The sequence below is a fragment of the Cotesia typhae genome, unplaced genomic scaffold (assembly GCF_013202065.1).
Source record: "Cotesia typhae breed Kobodo isofemale line unplaced genomic scaffold, CoteBio_Ctyphae contig_65, whole genome shotgun sequence".
NCBI lineage: Eukaryota > Metazoa > Arthropoda > Insecta > Hymenoptera > Braconidae > Cotesia > Cotesia typhae.
Window position 1 is genome coordinate 2,489,667 of NW_027423762.1, and position 23,746 is coordinate 2,513,412.

Sequence of the window (23,746 nt, forward strand, 5' to 3'; positions counted from 1 at the left end):
ATCTAAACCATATAGAGCTAAATCCATCATCTACAATCTATAAATAGATATCGTATGTATGAAAGTTTTCTTAAACGATTTGAAAGCTTATTGAAATAGTTGCATAAAGATTCAGCCCATCTAGCGTCATAAACTTTGTTGAAAAACATTTAAAATGATATTTATTCGTTTTGCTCTGAAAGAGTAAGTAAGTTTGGATACGGAATGTTGGTTCTTCTTTGGATAGCTCCTTATTCAGAAGGAGAATCACTGAAGGCCGGAATATTAAGATAGAAATCGGAAGAAAGTTATGAATGATATTTGATGCGGTCTTTACATATCAATAGTTGAATAAGTTATCAGATCGAGATAAGCCGAGCTAACAAATATAGAATAGCAGTAGTCTTTGACCACACCTTGAGGACTTTTTTAAACTTAAAGATTGAGTTGCAAAGGATGCTGAATATAGAACTTTACCTATTAATCGTTGGACGTTAGACGCTTGGATATACCGGATGCTCAAAAGTAGATCTATGAGTTTCTGGATAACGCTTGACTTGCTGATGTTTCAAGCAAATCTTTACAAAGTATCTCAACAGAAGATACGTTAAAACTTCTGGGCGCCAGCGCTTTATGAAACAATTTCATCTTTTTTAACTTCTCGCTGTGAAAATCAAAGAGTTTCAAAAAATCAGGAAGTTATTGGTTTCACTCCAGTTTTCAAAAATCGAAATTTCATTAGATCTCGACGCTTTGAAGTTCTAAGAAGCTGTCATGATTGTTCCTCCGAGGATTTGACTCTGGCTGCATGTATTTGTATGTGTAATGAAACCTCTCATAATTTTTGAATAGCTTGGCTATTTGGACGGACTTGATGGCGTTCGAAAAGGATTCACCAAACTTGAATTCTTGATCCTATTTGAAAAAGATGATTTTAAACCGACTTGAAAAACATAATTTCAAAGACTTCTTTTTCAGTTTTTTTTTTTTTTTTCAAATTTCTCAAAATTTATCGCATCGAATTGGTTGAAACGAAGAAGGAAGTTTAAGTTTCGCTGAATCCTATCGAATGATGCAAATATTGTTCAAATCGGTTGAGCTATTCAAAATTTACAAGGAATTTAGACACACACATAAATAGATGTATTGTTGTCACCATAGGACCATTCCTATGGTCAGAATAGCTTCCTAGAGCCTCAAAACGTCGAGGCATGAGAAATTTAACGAGGTTGTAAATTCGATTCAAGTAAATGAGTCGAAGAATTTTCTGCTGAATTCAAGACAATAAAACTTTTGGTAATTGTGTTTCTTGTTTGAATTAATTTTTTTCTAGTTCACATATTGTAAATTTTCCATTCATGTTAAACTTAACAAATAAATTTTTGTTTCCATTTTTCATATTGATGATTATCATCATTAGTATAAAAATGTATTTTAATCTTTGACTTCGTTTCTAAACACAAATCGACGATGAGAATGGTTATCAGTATTTTATGTAATCATTACACAAGCTAATAAAAGGGGAATCTTAGAGAGTGATTTATCGAAACGTTCAGTGAATTTATTAATACTGACATCCAATATTATTTTATTACAGGAAACTTTTACCGATTTCTCAAAAACATAAAAAGTATTATAATTTATTATTTCCACAATACTGATTATCATTTTATTCTTTAATTTTACTAAATTTGTAAATTTTTTAGATGATTCGTTTTTTTTTGTATTCATAATGAGTTTGGTGGCAATCCACAAAGCGAATGCGTGCGGCTGCATGGCTTTATCTCTTGAAAAATTATTTTGTGACTCTGACTTTGGTAATTATAATCTATTTAACTATGAAGACATTTAATCGAATGTTGTATGTGAAAAAAAAAAATAAATGAATAAGTTTGAAATAAAATTGACGGAAAATTTTTTACAGTAATTAAAGTAAAGATTGAGGATATTGGGAAAATGGATCAAACGTCGTTTTTAATATATACAGTAAATATATTAGAAACTTACAAGGTAACTCAACTTTAATTCTATTGATTAATGAAACTTATAATTACGATTGAGTCTATTTCCATTTAATGTGTTCTAATTTTTTTAAGGCTACTGATGAAGCAAAATCAGCTCTTCAATATAAACGTTTACCAACTTATTCCGTAGCTGGATCGTGTGGACTTAATTTTCAACGGGATGAAGTTGTTGTTGTTGGTGGAAATATAATAAATGGGCAACCAAGCATCGGTTTTTGCCATTTGCATATACAGAACTCAGGAGAAATAGAAGCTCAGGAGATCAATCTTCGTGAAAATTTTATTAAATCTTGCGTTTCAGTTTAAGACAATATTGTTCATTATTGTATTCTATTTAATTTTAGTGTATTTTAGTGAAAAATGATATTAAAAAAAATTTATAAAAAATGAGTGAAACAGTTGATCCTACATCTTCATAGATCATCTCCACAGCTTCCCGAGAATTTCAAATACTACACTGAGAAAACAGTTCATTTAAATGAATTGAGGTTCGTTAACTGTAAATAAATCTCTTATTTAAATATAACCAGAAATATTTATTTGATACAAATAAATTGATTGATTTGAGACAAAGTTATAGTATATTTGAATGAAATCCAGATTTGTTCATAGTTAACAAATATTTCTTTAGTGCTAACAATCATATACTTCAACCAAATCAGATTTGTTAAATATAAATAAATGGTATGTTTGAATACATTCAAAGCAATGGTTTTTAGTTTAAGATTAAGAAAGTAGTAAAAGTAGACATATCGAACGTTTGGGGTAAAATGGGCACTTTTTTTTGGAATTATTAATTACACTGAAATTAACAATAACAATAAAGTTAGCCGTCATCTAAAGATTTTTAGAATTTTTTCTATTGAAAAAATTATTACAAAAAAAATTTTTTTTTAATTTCATTTGTAAAAAATTCGAAAAACTGTAAATGCAATTAAAAAAATAGTATATTACAGACCTAGGCCAGTAGAATAAGAAAAGTCTCAGATCACATGTAATTGTTGGCCGAGGCGAAGCCGAAGTTGACAAACTTGTGATCTGAGGCTTTCTTATTTACTGGCCAAGGTGTGTATACTATTTTTCTGCTCGACGTAACCGGAATGTGGTAATTTTGTTTAGCGCAGCGTGTGTATACTCATAAATTATGAATTATATATATTTTTAATGGCCCTAAAAGAACTTAGGCTCCTAGATCAAATAAAATTATTAATTGATTAATCTATCTATTGATAAAAATATGAAGAAAATTTTGCTATGAGGACAAATCCTACAAGTAATGATGTACTTATAAAAATTCTACATAAAAGCTATTTGCATATATGACAAAAGATAGGTTAAGAAAAAAGACGATATAACAGTACATGAACCAAAAAATAGCTAGCGGCTTGAAAATATTGCAATAAGCTCTATGTACTTGTTTTGTGTATCGTATGCAACGCAACATGATCTATGTTATATATATATATATATATATATATATATATATATATATATATATATATATATATATATATGTAGTACGGCAGATTAGTTGTGAGTTGGTAAGAAATAACTATATAGATGTACATAAATATACTCAAAGGTCGTTGAAAATGGGCTGGCGAGGTTATGGATCGAGCAGTACTCCATTCAGCAAGCTTTTGTCAATAAATATATAAGCTTGAGAAGGGAATCTCATATTTCTTCGTCGCAGAAAACCTACTAGGATTTATTACGAAATTCATTTTATTTTGTCGGTGGAACTAAAGAGGATTAATTTTCACGTTTTCCCTTCTTACTAGAGACCTTTCATTCTCTGTCATCAAGCTGCTTGATTATTAATCCTTTTGTAGAATGAATTCCATTTATGTAATATTCAATTGCAAGCGAATGAAAAAATTTTTATTTATTGAAGAAATACTATCTTAATAAAAGTAAACAGAAAATTACTATGCAAAGCACATATGCGCCTTCTACAGCAACTATTTTTAACATTGTGAATGTAGTAGTACCTTTGCCAGAGTAGTTTTCTTAGGATTTTTTAAAAATTTTGGCAGATTAATATTTGTATAATTCTGCATCGATTGGCACAATTTGAAAATTTTTGACCATCTAGTTTCAGAGATATTTAATTTCAAAGTTTGAGTTTCGAACGCTGTTATACATTACGGTATACGGGATATCCAAAAGTTTACCTACAAACATTTTTATATCTCAGAAACTTTTCTTAGGATCTTTTTAAAAAACTAGAGTAACGTTAACTAACAACTAAACAATTTTTTAAAAATAATTTCATTGATAATTACCACACAGTTTCAAAGATATTTATTAATAAGTAATGAAAAATTTACCAGACTTTAGCCGAGAAAGGGATAGGTTAATAAAGCTAATGGCAACAACGCAAGTTTTGTGAGCCGCGAAAAAAAGTATGAGATGCACAAGCGCTGAGAAATTTGAAAAGTTTAATGTACGTTAGGTGTAATATCATAGTTATTAACTTTATTTATTTAAAAAAAAATAACAATGATTATTTTATGAAAATAAGTATTTTTATACATACATTATAAATACAAAAAAGTTAACAATTTTAATATAATAATATACACTACTGGAAAAAATTAAGGGATCAAAAAAAAATTCCAAATTTTTCGGTAGTTTTCAACAGGCCGTAACTTTGAGAGAAATGGTCGTACAGGAAATAAAAAAAAAAGGAAATTGTAGCTCCAAGTGTCTAGTTTTTGGATTAGAACTTCAAAATTTTGTAGCCTCCGCGGTTTCTGAGTAATCGTAGAAAAACCAGCAACAAAAAAATTCTCAAAATTTTTTTAGTTTTTTTTTTTGGTCTACGGGCGTGGAAAAAATTTTTTTAGCTTAACCACCATGAGGATCGAATACTTTGTTCATTTAGCTTTAATTTCTTTTTTTAAACACCCTGATACGTCCACTCCTCGCTGAGATATCGGTCTTCAAATGGAAAAGGATCTTTTTGTCTTTGATTATCGATATCTCAGCAACCAATGATCGCACAGAAAGTTAAAGGTGGGTTTCAAGAACTTGAATGAATTTCCCTTAACGACTGTCCATTGTTTTTTCGAAAAAAAATTTTTTCTTTCCGTCACATGAATTTGAAAATGCAACAAAAAAAGGGCTTTTAGTGGTTTTTTGGAAAATCAAGCGCTGGATCGAAAATATTGAGGAAACCACTAATGTTAAATGTGCCTTTTACAGTTCAATATGTCCACAAAAACCCTACAAAGAATCAAATTAATCCAGCCAGCCGTTTTTTTGTTTCACTTGATCGAATTTTTGAAAAAATTAAAGGATCACGTTTTTGCTCTGAAAAGCTCATCATTTTTAAAAATGAGAAAAAATGATTTTTTCGAGCTTTTTCCACATTTTCGTTCCAAAAAGTGCTTAAATTTTCAAAAAAAAATTTTTTCGAAAAAAATTAAAAAAAAATTTTTTTAACAAGTTAAGGAAACTCAAAAAATCATCGCCCAATGATTTTTATCACCTTTCCACCGCTGCATTCCTTGATTCTACTGATCTCCTTTTAATTAAATTAATAAAAAAGTTAATACCCCCAATCGAATTTCGATTTTTTCATACGCTTTTCGGAGTTTTTTTTTCTTTTCTTTTGTGAATCCTTAGCAAATCGCTTCATTCAACAGTTTTTTCAAAACTAATCCCTCTGCGCTAAAAAAAATTTTTTTTAATTTTTTGGTCAAAATTGAAAATTTCTGACTTTTGATTCTTAATCATGGTTAGACGACATTTATCGGAGGTGGAAGTCGCTCGGTTAGTGACTCTTATCGACGAAGGTTACACTCAACATGCAGTTGCTATCCGGATGGGTGTAAGTCAATCTGTCGTATCTCGAGCTTATACCAGATACCAAGAGATGAATCAATATCATCGTCGCCCCGGACAAGGTCGCCATCGAGTCACTAATGTCCGCGATGATCGAACAATTGTTAGAGAAGTTCAACGACAACCTTTCGTCAATGCGAATATTGTCGCTCGAAACTTCCCCAATCGCAGACAACAGCAACAACAACAGCAACAGCGACGACGGCATCAAGTGCGAAACATTTGCTCTCGAACAATCATCAACCGTCTTCGTGAAACTGGGTTACACGCACGACATCCTAATCGTGTACCCCTGTTGACAGCAAGACATCGTCGAGCTCGTTTAGCGTATGCTTACGATCATCGAAATTGGAACTTGAGGGAATGGACAAATGTTTTATTCACTGATGAGTCTCGTTTTAATCTGTATGGCAACGATCGACGTCCTCTCGTTTGGCGCCGTCGTGGAGAACGTTTTCGCCAGAACTTTGTCCGTCCAGTCGTTGCCTACGGCGGTGGATCAGTTATGGTGTGGGGCGGCGTTTCACGAAATTGGAGAACACCTTTGGTAATTGTACGCGAAAATTTGACAGCTAGACGTTACATCGACCAAATTTTAAGGCCCATTGTTCTGCGCAGACGACAACATCTGAGGTCGTTCATATTGATGCAAGATAATGCACGTCCACACACAGCCAACATTACCCGGCGCTTCTTTGAGCGGCATGACATCACATTGTTGCGACACCCAGCAATGAGTCCAGATCTCAACCCTATAGAGCACGTTTGGGACATAATGGGCCGTCGGTTGCGCAGAGAGTATCCAAATTTGCAGAACATAGCTGCTTTGGAGCGCGCGCTTCAGCACATTTGGAATACCATTCCGCAGCCTCAAATTACCGTCTGCATAAACATGGCTGAACGTTTGAGAGCCGTTATTGAAAACAGAGGTGGTAATACCCGGTATTGAACCAACAAAAACCTTCAGAGAATGAGTTTGGAGTCATTAAATACGGTGGAACTGACGAGCCACCGGGTCTCAATTCTCCTGAAATACCTTACACACACACACACACAGAAGCGTAAATCCGACCGCGCGACCTCCACGTGGTACGCTTTGGATAACGCTAATGCCGGCGGTAATTGTTTTCTTAAACTTTTCAGAGAAAAAATTTCAAAAAAATTATTTTTTTAATTTTTTTTTTTCAATTTAAGCACTTTCTGGAACAAAAATGTGGAAAAAGCTCGAAAAAACAATTTTTTTCTCATTTTTAAAAATTATGAGCTTTTCAGAGCAAAAACGTGATCCTTTAATTTTTTCAAAAATTCGATCAAGTGAAACAAAAAAACGGCTGGCTGGATTAATTTGATTCTTTGTAGGGTTTTTGTGGACATATTGAACTGTAAAAGGCACATTTAACATTAGTGGTTTCCTCAATATTTTCGATCCAGCGCTTGATTTTCCAAAAACCACTAAAAGCCCTTTTTTGTTGCATTTTCAAATTCATGTGACGGAAAGAAAAAATTTTTTTCGAAAAAACAATGGACGGCCGTTAAGGGGAATTCATTCAAGTTCTTGAAACCCACCTTTAACTTTCTGTGCGATCATTGGTTGCTGAGATATCGATAATCAAAGACAAAAAGATCCTTTTCCATTTGAAGACCGATATCTCAGCGAGGAGTGGACGTATCAGGGTGTTTAAAAAAAGAAATTAAAGCTAAATGAACAAAGTGATCGATCCTTATGGTGGTTAAGCTAAAAAAATTTTTTCCACGCCCGAAGACAAAAAAAAAAACTAAAAAAATTTTGAGAATTTTTTTGTTGCTGGTTTTTCTACGATTACTCAGAAACCGCGGAGGCTACAAAATTTTGAAGTTCTAATCCAAAAACTAGACACTTGGAGCTACAATTTCCTTTTTTTTTATTTCCTGTACGACCATTTCTCTCAAAGTTACGGCCTGTTGAAAACTACCGAAAAATTTGGAATTTTTTTTTGATCCCTTAATTTTTTCCAGTAGTGTATATTAATCTTTCATAAGTTATAAAAATAATAGTCAGATGAAATAATAAAAAATAGTAAAATTTAAAATCAGTTAACACATCAACACAAAAAATTTTATTACTGATTTTTCTGAAAAAACAAAACAATACTGTCAATTATTTTTTTTTCAGACATTGTAATTATATTTCCGAATAGATGTATGTAAATAAATAAATAAACGCATGAATCAAAACAGAGGTTAGTCTACAGCTGGTCCAAAACACTACAGTGTAACCATTGTAAAATATCTTAACACTCATGCAGTGTTGTCAGACTTTTCAAGCGATCAGTTTCTCGTTCGTGATTGGCTAAAATAAGTACATAAACAGCAAAAAATTTTAGGCTTGTCAATAATGACTCTCAAGTATATGTACCGGACACTCTAACATCAACTTTTGACTACGGAAGTCGCGAGAGTTCTACCTTAATATAATGTTTTATATGAATTCATGTAAAATTAACTGTTCAATCTTAATTATTTTGACATTGAACTTTTGAAACAAATATCATACAAAAACAATTTTTATATGGTAATTATTCTGTTATTAATTATATTAAACTCTCGGTTAAGGTTAATCGAATAGTTTAATACTACGAAAGTGAAGCAATCAAGACCCTCTAGCTGGCTTAGAAAATTATGTCGATTATAAGTTATAAGTTTGTGAAAACCCTTAGCCAAATAAATTAAACTTCATGTGTTAACACGTACATCACTTTCAACGGAGGATTAAATATGTATATGTGATAAGCATCTATATATGGAGGGTACTCAAGAAGATTTAATTTCCATTAGAAATTGAAACTTTAATTGATTTACACTGTTCAAATACTCGCGTTGATTATTTCGAGCACTAGCACTTGCATAAGATCGATAAAGGGTTCACTGCGGATTTACATGTAAAATTACATGGTAGAAAAAATAATTCATGGGTGATAGAATATTACATCTCTAGGTTAAATTGTTCGTGAATTTGCGACGTCTGTTTATGTATCGCATATATAACTAAGCAACTTATACGCATTACTATCCAACGGATTGAAGGGCTGTAACACCACATCGTAGTTTACGTTTCTGGATGTTATCTCTGGGTTGTGAGAAATTCGGAGCTGGTTGTGTTCGGAACAGTTAAACTACCAGAAGTAAATCTTGACAGTTTCGATGTTTCCAGTTAATATTACAAACACGTCTCTGATGGTACATAATTTGAATAACATTAGTATCATTTGAAATTAAATATGTCTGCTAATGACTTATTTGCTTAATTAACCCACTTAAAATTTTATGATTGAAGTAGATTTCACCAAAGAAGCTTACATCAAATACACTTGATAATATCTCAACGTCAATTCAGTAACATACGCAGTGATAGTAATAGTAATATATATCTCATTGCATCAAACATGTTTACTGTGACTTTGATGATATTTTTATGAGAGGCAGTTTTCATATTTTTTATATCAAGTAAATTTTATCATTAATATTTTTGAGATTATTTGGTACGAGAAAATTTGATCCTCTTTTCATGTAATTTTTTAATCCAATTGTAAGGTATCAAATTTTTAAATAAAAATTGAATTTATATAAAATAAGTCAAATAAAAAGTGTTTTAATAATCGATTTTCTGTAAGATAATTATTAAGCTTGAAGCTTGTTGAAACTAGTTAATATTTTATGTTCAGTGATTAAATTTTTAGTTAGTTAAGATTTTGATTGCTGATTAAACAGGACTAATCGACTTTCAGAAAGAGATGACGGAAGGCAAACTTGGGCGTAGAAAAGGAAAGAAGATCAAGTAAGTAGGAGCAACAGTGAGGGAGAAATTTCAATTTTCTAGAACGATATTTGCCCACTAAATCTCGATGATGCGTTTTCTTGTTGTTGGCATTACCGACTCGCGATACTAAGATCAACAATCTTCAAAGTTAATATTAGTAAACATCTGCTTTAAGTACTCTTAGAATCAATCATGTGTCATTTTCAATTTGTTTAGGCTTATTTAAAATTTTTGTAATCAAATTCTCTTCAGCCAATTAATAATCATACACGGAAAAAACTAAATCATAAGCTGTAACAATGAATTTATAAAAAATAATTATCTACATCCAATTAATACTATTTCAAACATGTAAAGAGTGATTTTAATAATTAGTTTATGATATTTTTCATTCACATGGTACAATTCAATAATTATATAAATAAAAATGCTACTTCTTTCTTTTCTTTATTTGTTTAAAGCCGCATAATCTACTAAGGTTATGGGCGACTACGGTAGTGGATAAACTTTTGAGGTTGGAACTCGTTTTATTTTTTTTTTTTGGCTGAGCAGAATAATACACTTAAATATAGAAAATATTCATTGGTGTACGCCGGACTCGAACCCGGTCCAATACTCTGGTAAGCGAAGGCCGGATCCGATAGGCTACTGCGTGCCTAAATGCTATTTCTAATAGTAATAAAAACTATGTAAAAGTAAAAAAAGTTGACGTATAATAAATAATAATTTTACCTTCAATGTTTATCATGTTGCACGTAAAATACTATTATATGATACATAAAAAATATCAAGAAAGGTTAATAAATTTCTATGAAGTAAATTTAACATTTTAATGTAGCCTACGACAATATTTACAAGGTAAAATATTAAGTTTTCAACGCAACGATAAAAATGAAACTATAAATATTGACTTGGCACATTTTACTATTTAAAACGATCATTTTTATAGAGTGAGAGTCATTATTGACGACAATAACCGCTACAAATCATTTTTTTCAATATTAAATTATGAATGTTGGCTATAACACTGTTTTACATTATGTTTTGTGACATTTAATATTGTGTCACTCTGGAGACCCATGTACCATTTAACCAAAATCTAATTAAATTTTACTATTTTGTTTTTTCTATATAATTACTCTGTCAACGGCTTTTCAACACATCAAAAGTAGTGACAAAAAGGTAGTTTTAAAGTTTAATTAGGAAAGATAATCATAAATTTTTTCAAAGTATCAGTGTGGATGCATCATGTTATTGACATTAATCTAACACTATTAAAAAATTCCAGAATAAAACGAAACTAAGATAATAATAATAAACTTGTAAGCTTGTAAGAAAGTTATTTAATCTATCATAGCAGTATCTCGAGGTTCGGAGAGAGTTTCGATAAAAATTTCAATTAAGTATCGACAGTTGAGAATTTAAAATGTCCGATAAGCTCGATGGATACTGATGCGCTGGATTAAAAAAATGTATATGTGTATTAATAAAAAAAGAAAAATAATAAGTAATAACTAATAATAATAATAATGATAATAATAATAATAATAATAATAATAATAATAATAGTAAACGGAAAAGGTGGAATAGATAAAAAAACGGAGAGTTAAAGTCACTGGACTTGACAGTTTGGTAGAGAAAAGATAGAAAACACGATAGCCAGGTAAAAACTGTCGCCGCCAATTTGTAGGAAAATTGGATTAAACCGTTTAGAGAAGCTCGATAAATTCGCACTTGTATATTTGCCAACGGATGCCAGCCTCCACTTCGGAGGCGGAGAAAACGGAAAGCGTAAACGGTAACGGCAGTTTGAAAAAACCGGAGGTAAAAAATACCAAGATGCGGACTTTAATTTTATATGTGTTTAACGAAGATTGTAAAAATGAACAGGGAAGGGGAATTTTTTTGAGCTTACAAAGAATTTTTTATTTTGCTTCAATATCATGCCGGTATTTTATGAAACGGATGACTGTATGCAAGCAATATTGAAATTTTTATACCCGAGGGTTTTTAAATTTTTTTTTTATTCAGTACATACTTTTGATAGAATACAAAATTTTGAGGAATTTTTTATAAATATCGATTGAATACGACTTGAAAAAAAAAAAAAAAAAAGAGGGAGAGAAAATCATGTTTTTCTATTGGAGCAATAATTAATGCTAGATATCATTCTCAATGAAAAAATACTTCGGTAATATTACAAAAAAATCTTAATGAAGTTTAACAGGTTCTTTTTTTGCCCAAAAATCTTTTATTTTATTATAATAAACGCTTCATAAATTTTTGTTAAATTATTTTTTCATAAAAAACAATTTTTCAATGTATTTTACATTTTAAAAAATTGCCCTTCACTTTTCAGCTATATTTTATGCAACTTTGGTACGCTTTATTATTAAAACGACTCGACGGATAAAAAAATATTTGGTATAATATTTATGAAAATTTTTCGCGCGATAAATTTTAGTTAATGATATTTTCTGTTGTTTTAATATATTTTTAGATATTTCGGACAAACTAAGAAATCTTTGAGATTTAAGGTTTTTACTATTATTTTATATTCTTTTGGTATTATTTAAAAAATTAACATATCAAATTGTTTATTTCAAAAAATTATTGAGTCTAATAATTTTTGTCTGGAGTTTTTTTTCAGTGTAAAATAATAATTAACAACATTACGTATTTAAGTTGCAGCTAATGTTCATCAACTAAATGAATTATTATTATAACAGTTAGTTACGTAATATTAATCACTAGATGCAAGCTAACCGAGTCTGGTTTATTCAATGACTACAGACCGACCAGCAATCAGTTGGCCTACAAGGTCGATAAATATTAATTAATTTTTTTTAACTACTTAATTATTTCTTAGACATCAATTCTGATTTATTATTTTATCTGCAATAATCAATAAACATTGTTAATTTATGATATTGGTAATGATAAAAATAATAATAATAAAAATATTGATGGAAATGATAATTTAAAGAAAAAATGTTAATATCTAATGAGGTATTAGACACAAGATATGTTTTATCAATTATTTACAAAAAATATATAATAGCACATTTAGGAGTATTTTGAAAAATGTATTAAATATATGTAAACTATAATCAAAGATGAAAAAAAAATCATTTATTTATATTCGTCCAAATACTCGAATTTGTGATGAATAATATTCAATGAAAATTGCAAAGATATTAAAAATTAATTGAGAAAAACTTTCTTTTCATAAAAAACTTCGAAATTTCTTTTTTGACAAACTCTCACCTTCCAATAAATTCATTAAATCAATCCTCCAAAAATCCAAATATTATTTACTCAATAAAGATTACCAAAGTTAAAAAGTTAGCAAAGCCAAATAAATAAAAAAGTATCTTTATTTTCATCATACACAACACCAAATAACTCTAGACCTACTATCTCAAGATGAAATCGTCTCGGGAATGTCGACGAGGTCTCAACTTCTTTGGGTTTTTCTTTTATTATTTCTCCAGCTCCTTTCCTTTTTTTTTATTTCCAACTTCAAGGAAACGATTCATTCACGTACCGCATACTCTTTATCTTTACTCTATTCACTCTCTTCTTTCCTTCCATCTTATTCTTTTTCTTCTTTTTCATCTTTACCTTATTGTAGGTACCTCTTCGCTTTACTTTCGACATAACAGTGTCTGGCCAATTAAGTTAATTCCACACAATGATGTTGGAAAAAGTTAACTTCAAAAAACCATTCAACCATCTTCCCTTGATCCTTAAGTGCTCTAAAAATGCTTCACTAAGTATAGATTTAAATCAATTACAACTTTTCAAGATGATTCACTGAGTTCAAACATAATTCGTGAAAAATTTTTTGATCTGACCCATAAATATTCATATTTGGGTCATTTGGGACGTATATAAATATATCTTGCTTGATAAAGTCTCATAAGCCCGAATATAATTTTTTGATTAAATGTAGTTCGGATAATCACCGACATACGGCGCATGGTCGTTGAATCGTCTCCTTAGAAGAAAGTTAATTTTGAAATATTATGTTTTAAAAACAAGAAAAAAATGTTTTTAACTTTCCTAAAGAGCTTGTCTATCATAAGTTTGAATTGAATCTGTTCAATGTTTTTTTTTTTTATTTATGATATCAATTATTATCAATTTATTTATTATAACAATTAAACTTTAACATTTTAGAAAAAATTGCATGAATATTTTTTTCAATGTCTTTTAGTAGCATTTTTTGTAAAATTCTAGGATGTTACATTGAAGTAATTAATTTTATTTAAGCAAACATAGTATTTTTAATAATTTATTATTTTTTACTTTTCACGTTAAAATTTGTCAATGAAATTTAAAAATCACCTTTATGCAAATTTGATTCAATGTTCCAAGCTCAAATTTTCCAAAAAAATATAATTAATATGTATGGAGTTAATCTTCAGATAAATCGTTTGAAGTATGTGTTCGCAATTTGATATATAAATTTTGTTTTAGTTTAATAAAAATCAGTTTTCAACAAAATAAAAACTTTTCCATGAAATGAACTTCATTCAAGAATATTTAACTGATTAATTTTCCCCAAGCTGTCAACCAATCTATTTACTAATATTCCATCCATAATTTCATATTCAATATCGTCTCAACCAGAAATTATCACCTTGTCAACAAAATGTCATCGACATTTATCCGCCGTGAGGCCAGTGCTCTCAAACATGTTAAAAGTTATAGCCACTACCAGCAAACAGCCAACTAATCAAGCAACAGTGCAATTGCATTCGCGATAACTCAAGGCTCCACTTAGACTATAGTTATCGGAGTAACGCAAAAACAAGTTAAGTAGCCTGCAATCAAGAATGATTACATTCAATTAGACTGCAGCTGTTTCCATGGTTAGTATCCTCATTGCCATTCGCTAGCGAGCATTATATCACTCTCGAGCAGTGCAATTGAAATCCTGAATCATACCAACAGAATCTAATACAACCAAACATAAAATGTTCCAACCGAGTGAGAAAGAAGAGATCAAAAAATGGGTAGAGGACAATGTTATCCCGAAAGTGGCGCTGAAACTCCACAAAAATTATTCAAAATCTGACACCATTCTGAATCTTTCCTATCCCGAAGGTTTTTTACTCCTTTCTACTGTAATTTTCGCGGAGGTGCGCTTCAAAATTTCAAATCCAGAAGAGAAAGACAAAGTTGTGCAATTAGTGATAAAGCGACCTTCACTGTTAGATTCATTTAACAACATCATGCATCTGGACGCGCTGTTCCATAACGAAATCCTGTTCTACGAAAAGTTTTCGCAATGTGATATTGTAAACGAAAGTGAATTTCCGCGATGTTTTTTCACGGCTGAAGACCTAAAAAATCCAGCGGGAATGATAATAGTGATTGAGAACATCGTCCATCTGGGCTACAAAATGTGTCTAAAAAGTTACGACATACCTTTCGAGTACATAATTGCTGCGATGCAAGCAATAGGACGTTTCCATGGAATGAGTTATGCGATGAAGGTTCGTCAGCCGGAAAAATTCGCGGAAATAGTTGGCAGTCTTATGGAGTATCGCTATTCCCCTGGAGAAACCTTCAGAATGTTCATAAATTTGGTGTCAGTGAGACCTGTCGAGTACTTGAGGAAAAAAAACTATGATCCCGTTTTTCTTGACAAAATGGAGGGTTTTCTTTCCAATGCGTTTGATACCGTAATGATGGAAGCGGTTACCCCCAAAGAACCTCTTGCGACGCTCTGTCACGGTGACTTCACCAAAAGCAACATTTTCTTCCGCGAAAAAAATGGCGGTTTGGAAACTATGTTAATTGATTTCGCGATGCTTAGATATTCCTCGCCGAGCATTGATGTGTCCACGTTTTTGTACTTAAATTGCTCTACCAAGGACAGGAATGAGCGATTCACGGAGATTTTCAAGGCTTACTATAACGCTGTTATTGGTTACCTGAAGGAACAGAAGATTGAGAATTTGGAAAACTATTCAGAGAAGAATTTCCTGGAAGATTATAAGCGTCACGCGATGTTTGGGTTCGTTATTGCGATGTTTTTCTTGCCGGTGATTCGCGGAATGTCGAAAATCACTCCCGATGAGGTAAAAAATTTTGACAATGTAAAAATGGCGATGATCACCAAGGAAGTGGGTGGTGATGCTTTTTCAGAGGAATTGGCGGACATTCTGTTGGACATGCGGGACCGCGGGTATTTGGAGCACGTACTGCAAGTTTAGGATGAAAAATGCTGTCAGTTAATGGTGATGCACTCAACATTTTTTTGGGTCGTTGGAAAATGATAGATGGCACTTTTTTCGGAATATTCGTGTCACGTCGATTATTGGTGACAGACGCAACTAACGGACCAGAAAAGGAGAGATGGTTGCCGCTTACGTGACTACGTTAATATTAACTTACGTAACCTTCAATGTGTAGTTATAGCTGTGCATGTGTGTCAGTAAGAGATCGCGGAAATTTGAAAACGTCGTATGAAGCGATTGTGTTTGATTAATGACACCAATGTAATTATAGTGTGATTGGTTGGGTAGAACATTAGATGTATAAGGAATTTTCTTGATTGCTGAAGTATTTGATTGTTTTCGATTTACTCTGTTTTTTTATTCTATTTTAACTTTATGTAGATAAAAAATGTTATAAATTGTTAATTATTGTAAATAACTGGCTATAAAAAAATGATGATATCATCTTATCACCTTGTAAGTTACTTTATTATTAATTATTACTGCTGATTAATATACTTCGTTTAATTTTTTATTTTTATTAGTTTGTTGACTGCTAGTGTGGGTATCAAACAGATAACTGATTTAATTAATGGATTGCGTTTATTTATGGAAGTAATGACTCGTGATTCTTATAAGAATCCATGATAAAGACACTGATATCAAAATTTATTTACTGTTGATAAATTTATTTGTTTTGAAACAATATGTTCATTTATTGAATGTAACTAAATATTTTTTAACTATTGATAAATACATAATTTTTTAAATGTACATTTCCTAACAGTTAATCGTATATTTAAAAAAAAAAAAAAAAACTTACTTGAATCGAGTGAATAATTTTTAAGAACTTCATCTTCTTGATTTCAGTCAAAAAATTCTAAGAAATTTTTCTTGTTTCAAGTCAATTTTACTTAATTCAAGAATATTTTCAAATTTTTTTTATTCCGTTCAAGAATTTTTCCCTTGATTCAAATTAATTTTATCCTAAGTGCAGTTTTGTTTTATAAATTTATTTATGAGACATTCCATATAAAATCGTCTACTTTGTGAGTTTGAGAGCTTTTTTCAAAAATTTATGTTTTTAAGACTGACAGAAATACGTGTTCATGAATTTTTCAAATTTTTTTAACCATCCGTTTCTGAAATATGCATTTTTTTTATTCCTACTAAACAGATAATATTACTACCGAATTTCCAGTTTCTAGATGTCCTATGGTTCCCGAGGTTTCGTGATGAGTGATTATATAGACGGAAATCTCCTTCAATTACATAGATCAACGCATTTAAAAATGATTCATTAATTGTTAATAAAGATTTATTAAATAGTTTAATAAAGATATATTACTCTAGAAATGTTCATAGGACCCAATTCACTTTGACCTGGTAAAAAAAATAAAAAATTTTTTATTACGTCATTATTAATTTAAAAATTTCGTAAGCTATTGTCTCAATTAGTAATCATAAGGTAAGCATTATACACTTTTTAAGTATCATTTACTTCTTAATATTATGGTAATATATGATGCCTAATTAACGATATGATAATAAAAAAAAAAAAAGTTAATTGCATATAATTAAACATATAATTTTCTCATGGAGTGCAAGTAAAGATCTAGTTTCAAATTTTGAATAACATTGTTTCAGATTTATTACATTATTATTGATATATAATCTGTGTTTGTGTTAAAAAGATTTATTACATTAAAATAAAATGATTATTTATTATTAAACTTCTCTTGTAAGTCGAGTTTTATAGATATATGTTTAAATTTTGATAAAACAAAAATGTGTCACTTTCAAAAACTTTTTTAAAAATTTTTCAGTCTTTCTTTGAATTTATTTTGTATATCAATTAAATCTATGTTTTCAATTAATTAATTTTTCAGTAATCATAATTGTGATTACAACAATCACAAACAATGAAAATAATTTAATTAAATTAACAATGGTTAATTTTTCAAGATAATGAGCGTATGAAAATGTTTATTCTAGTAAGGAAAGAATAAAAAAGTTAATAAAATAAAATGAGTAAAATGAAATGTGTGTTATAAAAAAGCTATACAATTTAACTAAAGGACGCATCTGGAGTGAATTGAAGTGTCGGTATAATACCGCTGGATGTATGTACAAAAGATATATAAATGTATTATTCCGTGTATGCATATATAAAAACCTGGAAAAATAACTGAGGGTAGAAATACGACTGTAAAAGAAGAGCTTACGCGTAAAGTTATCCTTTCATCGCGTCGGTATGTATACTATAGATCTGCTTTTCAAATAAGGATTACTCTGCTCAAAAGAGATAATAAATTTTACGCTCTCCATACACACACCCCTAGAACTATCTTCAATTACATTTCATGAATTTAATTAGTAGGTTTCAATATTTTATATTCACTTATGTAATTACATATGTTGATTCAAATTATATTTAATTATGGATTCTAAAAATTAGTTTTTTAAATTATTCATACTAGTTTTTCAAAGAAATTTTATAATGATACATTCTATTTTTTTCTAGGAAACATTTTTTATCACTAAAACATCATTTCAAACTTGCAATAAAAGTAAAGTAGAAAAAAAACGTAATGAGCTAGGAAATTTAAAAAATTCAAATTTAAATTCATAGGAAAAAATCATAAAATGAATTTTTGGAAATTCTCAAAGGCTCCAATTCCGAAAAAAATTTTCTGACAAGACCTGATATTTTCATATATGACCTGAAATGTTTACATTTAATTTTTGATATGTTCTGATAAGTCTATATGAGGCCTGGTATGAAAATTGGCCACATTAACCCATATATAGGCAAATGAAATTTCCAAAAAGTTCAAAATCTGTATTTTAAGTGAAATTTTAAAGATACAAAAAAATTTTCAGCATATTTTTTTTACAGAAAATTTAATTTTTTTACATTTTCTTCTATCAGCGATAATCTTGTTTTAGAATTTCTGCTGCTGATCATTAATGATCAGGTGTTACCTAAGATGCCTGTCAACTGCAATTAAAAACCACAAATAAGATAAAAGAAAAAAAAAATCGAGAAAAACTACTGACTGTAAATAGAGATAAAAATAACAAAGCCGATAACACTTTATCAGATAACATCTGTGCATCGCAAATACATAATTATTATTTGTCTCACCTGGCGTCTATCAGCTCGGCAGACCGATATAAATTTACAGTGGTAATAACTTTTTATGCCACATTGTCAATTTCCCATGAAACGCGTGCAAGTGAAAAACAAACGTACAATTATCGTGTTAATATTTAATAAAAAATGACTTCTGCTTCAGAGACTCTAGGGTGGTTGAAGCGCGAAATCATACCAGAAGTACTTAAAACATTGAACAAAAACAGTGACCAAGTTGAATCGATATCCACTTCTAGCAACGATACCTTCGCATTATCAGAGGTCAATTTTATAGACATAGTGTTCACCAACTACGAAGCGCTTCATTTAGTGATAAAGAGCCCTCCTGTTATAAAAAAGCGCCTCGAACAGTTCAATATTAGGCAAATTTTTACTAACGAAATAATTTTCTACAAACTTTTTACTAAAAATGGCATGAAGGGAATTCCTAAATTTTATCATGGCTCTGTCAAAGATCCAATTGAAAAAAGTGTTATCGTCCTGGAGAATGTTACTAAAAAAGGCTTCAAATTGTGTCCCGCTGTTTTTGACATACCTTTTTGGTATGTAATCAGCGCCGTACGCGAACTCGGGTATTTTCATGGAACGCATTACTCATTCAAGGAACGCGATTTGGATAAATTTATGAAAATAGTTAACGGTATCAAAGAAGCCTGGTTTATTGATGGAAATTTTGTGTCTAATGTTATAAAGGCAGTTGGGAGCCGACCAGTCGAGTGGTTGCGGAAAATCAACTACGATGATAATTTCTGCAAGAAAATGGAACATTACTTGAGTGACGCATTTAGTACGATAATGCTCGATGCTATAAAACCTGTTGAACCACTAGCTACTTTGTGCCACGGGGATTTCACACGGAGTAATATGCTTTTTCGTAGAGCATGTGGTATTAATGATAACGATAATGATGATGATGATGATGATGATGATGATGGTATGAAGAAAAAGGAGAAGAGGTTAGAGGTAATGTTAATAGACTTTGGCATGATGAGATACGCGTCGCCATCCATTGACCTCTCGACTTTCCTCTACCTCAGTGTCTCCTCGGAGGACAGGAAAAATAGGTTCGATGAGATATTCCGAGCTTATCACGACGCACTACTGGATTATCTTGGGAAAGCCGGGTTAATTGATCTAGGCCGGTACTCTTCCGAGAAGATGCTCGAGGATTATAAGCGACGGGCTGCTTACGGATTTATTGTTGCATTATACTTTCTGCCCGTTTTGCACGGGTTTTGTGATGACCCAGATACTAACAATGAGGCTGCTTCAACGGCTGCTAGTGCAGTGCCGGATGAGAGAGAGTTCGAATTGATTGTAGAGCTCGCGGGTGGTGATGCTATGTCAGCTTTATTCGGTGATATGTTGCTTGAATTAAGAGACACTGGCTGCTTAGATCATCTTCTTTAATTTTATTACATCGAATATGGATAAGAGGAATTATTGAAGATTTTTTTTGTAGAAATTTATTAATGTATATGTCTATAATAAATCATGATTTTATTTAGAATGGTGGAATTTTTTTGGACTAAAAAAATAAATTGATTTAAGAGAAATAATTTTTAACTTTGACAATCATTTTCAAGAGTCTGATTGTCTTGATTCAAGACGAAAGATTTTTTAATCAAGTAAAATTTTTCAGTTAAAAAACGTTTATCTTCAGAAGAAAATTTTTAACTTCCCTCTAAAGAAAATTAAAAATTTTCAAAAATTCAGATTTCCACGTTTTGAGGCTCTAGAAAGCGATTCTGACCATTTCCGTGAAGATGTCACTATGTCCGTATGTATGTGTAAAACTAATCAGCTCTCAACATCAAAAAACCATGTCGACCGCCGCCGGGCCGGTTAAATGCGGTTGATGTGTTCGTGAGATATCGTTGACGAAAAAATCGAAAAAATTGATTTTCTTAAAATAACTTTAATATTTTACGATGAATCATTTGGTAGGTAACAAATAATCTTTTAGTGCTCAAAAAACTGCGTCGAATACGGCACACCCCATCAAAAACAATCGGTTCAATTAGAAGATATCGCAATTAAAATTTTTCAAAAAAGTTTGTTAACTACAACCACTAGATTTTCGAGCTCGAAGAAGTATAATAGTTGCGTTTTTGAGCTCGAAGGGCTCAAACCTTTGGATTAAAAAATTTCTGGAATGTTATGAACTCGTACATATAGCGGTACGTTCCAGGGATTGCCTGCAGGGTTAACCGTTTTCCTGAATTTTTTTTTTCAACAATGATGCAATATTTGAAATTTTTGAATTTAGTTGGAATAATATTTAGATGTTCTGTGGTTTCAGAAAATGTTTAAAAATTTTTTTTTATCGACAAGATTCTAGCTAATAATTTTTGAACTTTAAACTACATGAGAATTTTTCAAAAAATCATGAACAATTAAAAAAAAAATGTTATTTTTTTATAATTATCGTACATTAATAAAAGGATTTTTTGATATTTAATAAACCTTGATTAACAATTCATAAATGATTTTTTTATATTAGGTGATTTAGTAGATAATTATTAGCACTTAATAGATGTTAATAAATATACTTTTTTTCCAAAAAAAATTTTATTAATCATTTAAAAATATTTTGGTGTACTTAATAAATTAATTAATCGTTATCAAATAAATTATTTTATTAATATTTTTAAATTCTTCGAGTATTATAAAAAATTTTTTTGAATGAAAAAAATTAATAATTAAAGAGAAATCGATTTCTAATAAAATTTCCAATTAGGAATTAAAAACCTCGATAAAAAAGATAATCCAGACTGTAAGTTACAACAAAAAAGGGTAGAGTATTATGTAGTTTATATAAAAAAAAAAGAAATAAATAAATAGCTTGGCATCGTCGACGACAGGCAGTCATTGTCGCAGGTCATGGCCAGCAGCCGACAAGAAAAGTAAGTATGCAAATTTAAGAGTACATTTATCTCAGCACCACGCCCATGTATTTCCTGAAAGCTTCCGGACGCATTGTCGGGAAATCGAAAGCACCCTATTCTCCTCTGATCCATTTCCTATTTCTCCCGCTCATACTCGACCTCCTCCTCCCTCTCCCGATATTCTTCCACAACCACGAACTCGAACCCTCACCCTCTTCCTCTTCTCTTTGCTCTTTCTCCATATTCACCTCGTCCTCTGTATCCACATTCACCGCGAGTTGATGCTGGCTCGCCGCGGCGCCATCCTCCCAATCCCCATTCCCGATCCCTCCCCCTTAACTCCCTATCCGATACTCAAGAGATTTATGAGCAAACTAGCCTCGGTCCCCAGGGCTAATAGACCGGCAAGTTATGGGGCAATTCAATTTAATTTCGAGAATAAACAACCATCCCATACTTGCGCTATATACACTCAATTTATTCGGTAATTTTTTGAACCATACGTCCAAAAAGAACATCTACTCCTTTCATCCCTTTTGTATTATCTTTATCGCTCAATTTCATATTAAATTTCTGCTCGTATTGGTTTTATTCAAATTTAACCAGCTTTTATACTTTCAGCATCAATCGTTATCATTAAATCATTACAATCTACATTGAAAGCATTTTTTATTTCATAACCTTATTACAGAATAAAAGAAGCAATTCAATCTTTTATAGTTTTTTCATTATGAATGCATTTTAATATTTCATTAATATTGAATATTTAATACCCTATCAAATTCTACCGTCATTTACGGATATGTTAATGAAATTTCATTTGCCGGATGTATTAAAATGATCAATTATAGATGAATAGCCCAGTAATTAATAATGCTCTAGTTCCTGGGTACTTTAAATATAGAAGTACAGCTGATTTTTTGATGAAATGAAGTTACTTTTTTTCTTTTTTTTTTTTTTTTTTTTTTTTTTCATTTTAATGCATTAAAATTATGAAAAAAATTCTATTATGGCCATAAATGTCTTGATCTGGTCATCTCTAAAAGATTTCACTGCTGACGGTAAAATCTGTTTATTTTTACCATTAGTTAAACGAAGTTCAACGGATAAAAATATTTATTCAAAAATAGTTATTGCACAATTTGACCTTCAAATTTTCAATTTAACTACATAGTATTTTTATGATTTCATTTTTGAACAAAATTTATCAAACATTAATTGTGTGGAATTTTTTTTGTTCATTCTAGAAATTTATACGTCACTTAATATGTTTTATCAAACAAAAATTGGTTTAGTAGTTGATTAAAATGAGACCAATGATAGATAAGATTCCTAAGAGAATTCAAGAAATGATTTTTATTTTATATAACTTTACATTTAAAATTAGACTTTTTAGTAAGGAAGGTTCAGCGATCATACGCTCTCTGTTGGAAATTTCAATCCTAATTCTTGTAGAAAAATGATATGTAACCATATCAAACCGTATATGAGCATATTAAGTCATATCGAATTACATTTGCCCTGATATGACTAATTTTTATGTTAAGGTATACATGGACATATTAAAACATAAAAAGTTACAAGTAAAATAAAGTATTAGATAGTAAGTGCATATCAATGAAGACCATGAATCATAAGTAAGAGTTGTGGTGTCAGGAAAATGACACAACTACGCATTAAATTGAGAAAAATTATCATACTCAAAATTTGCTTATAAGATGTGCAATTTTGTGAAAAAAAATCACTAAAAAATTGCGCTCACGTCTTTTTTTTTATGTACACTCTGTCAATATCAAATGAACTTGATGTCATGAAAGCTCGTT

The 23,746-nt window shown here is 30.6% G+C and overlaps 3 protein-coding genes across 4 annotated transcripts in view; 2 read left to right on the forward strand and 1 right to left on the reverse strand.

The window, feature by feature from the left end:
• The window catches only part of LOC141532589 (neurotrimin), a 358,743-nt gene that overhangs the window by 154,275 nt on the left and 180,722 nt on the right, over positions 1–23,746 (reverse strand). The gene's annotated exons all lie outside the window — the stretch shown is intronic.
• On the forward strand, positions 1,500–2,393 carry LOC141532551 (tissue inhibitor of metalloproteinase-like). The gene is made up of 4 exons (XM_074250941.1): positions 1,500–1,609; positions 1,686–1,796; positions 1,904–1,989; positions 2,076–2,393. The coding sequence occupies exons 2-4, from the start codon at positions 1,712–1,714 to the stop codon at positions 2,307–2,309; spliced, it is 405 nt and encodes a 134-aa protein (XP_074107042.1). The 5' UTR covers positions 1,500–1,609; positions 1,686–1,711; the 3' UTR covers positions 2,310–2,393.
• Positions 14,516–20,545, forward strand: LOC141532643 (uncharacterized). Its single transcript, XM_074251097.1, has 2 exons — positions 14,516–15,869; positions 19,159–20,545. The coding sequence occupies exons 1-2, from the start codon at positions 14,631–14,633 to the stop codon at positions 20,443–20,445; spliced, it is 2,526 nt and encodes an 841-aa protein (XP_074107198.1). The 5' UTR covers positions 14,516–14,630; the 3' UTR covers positions 20,446–20,545.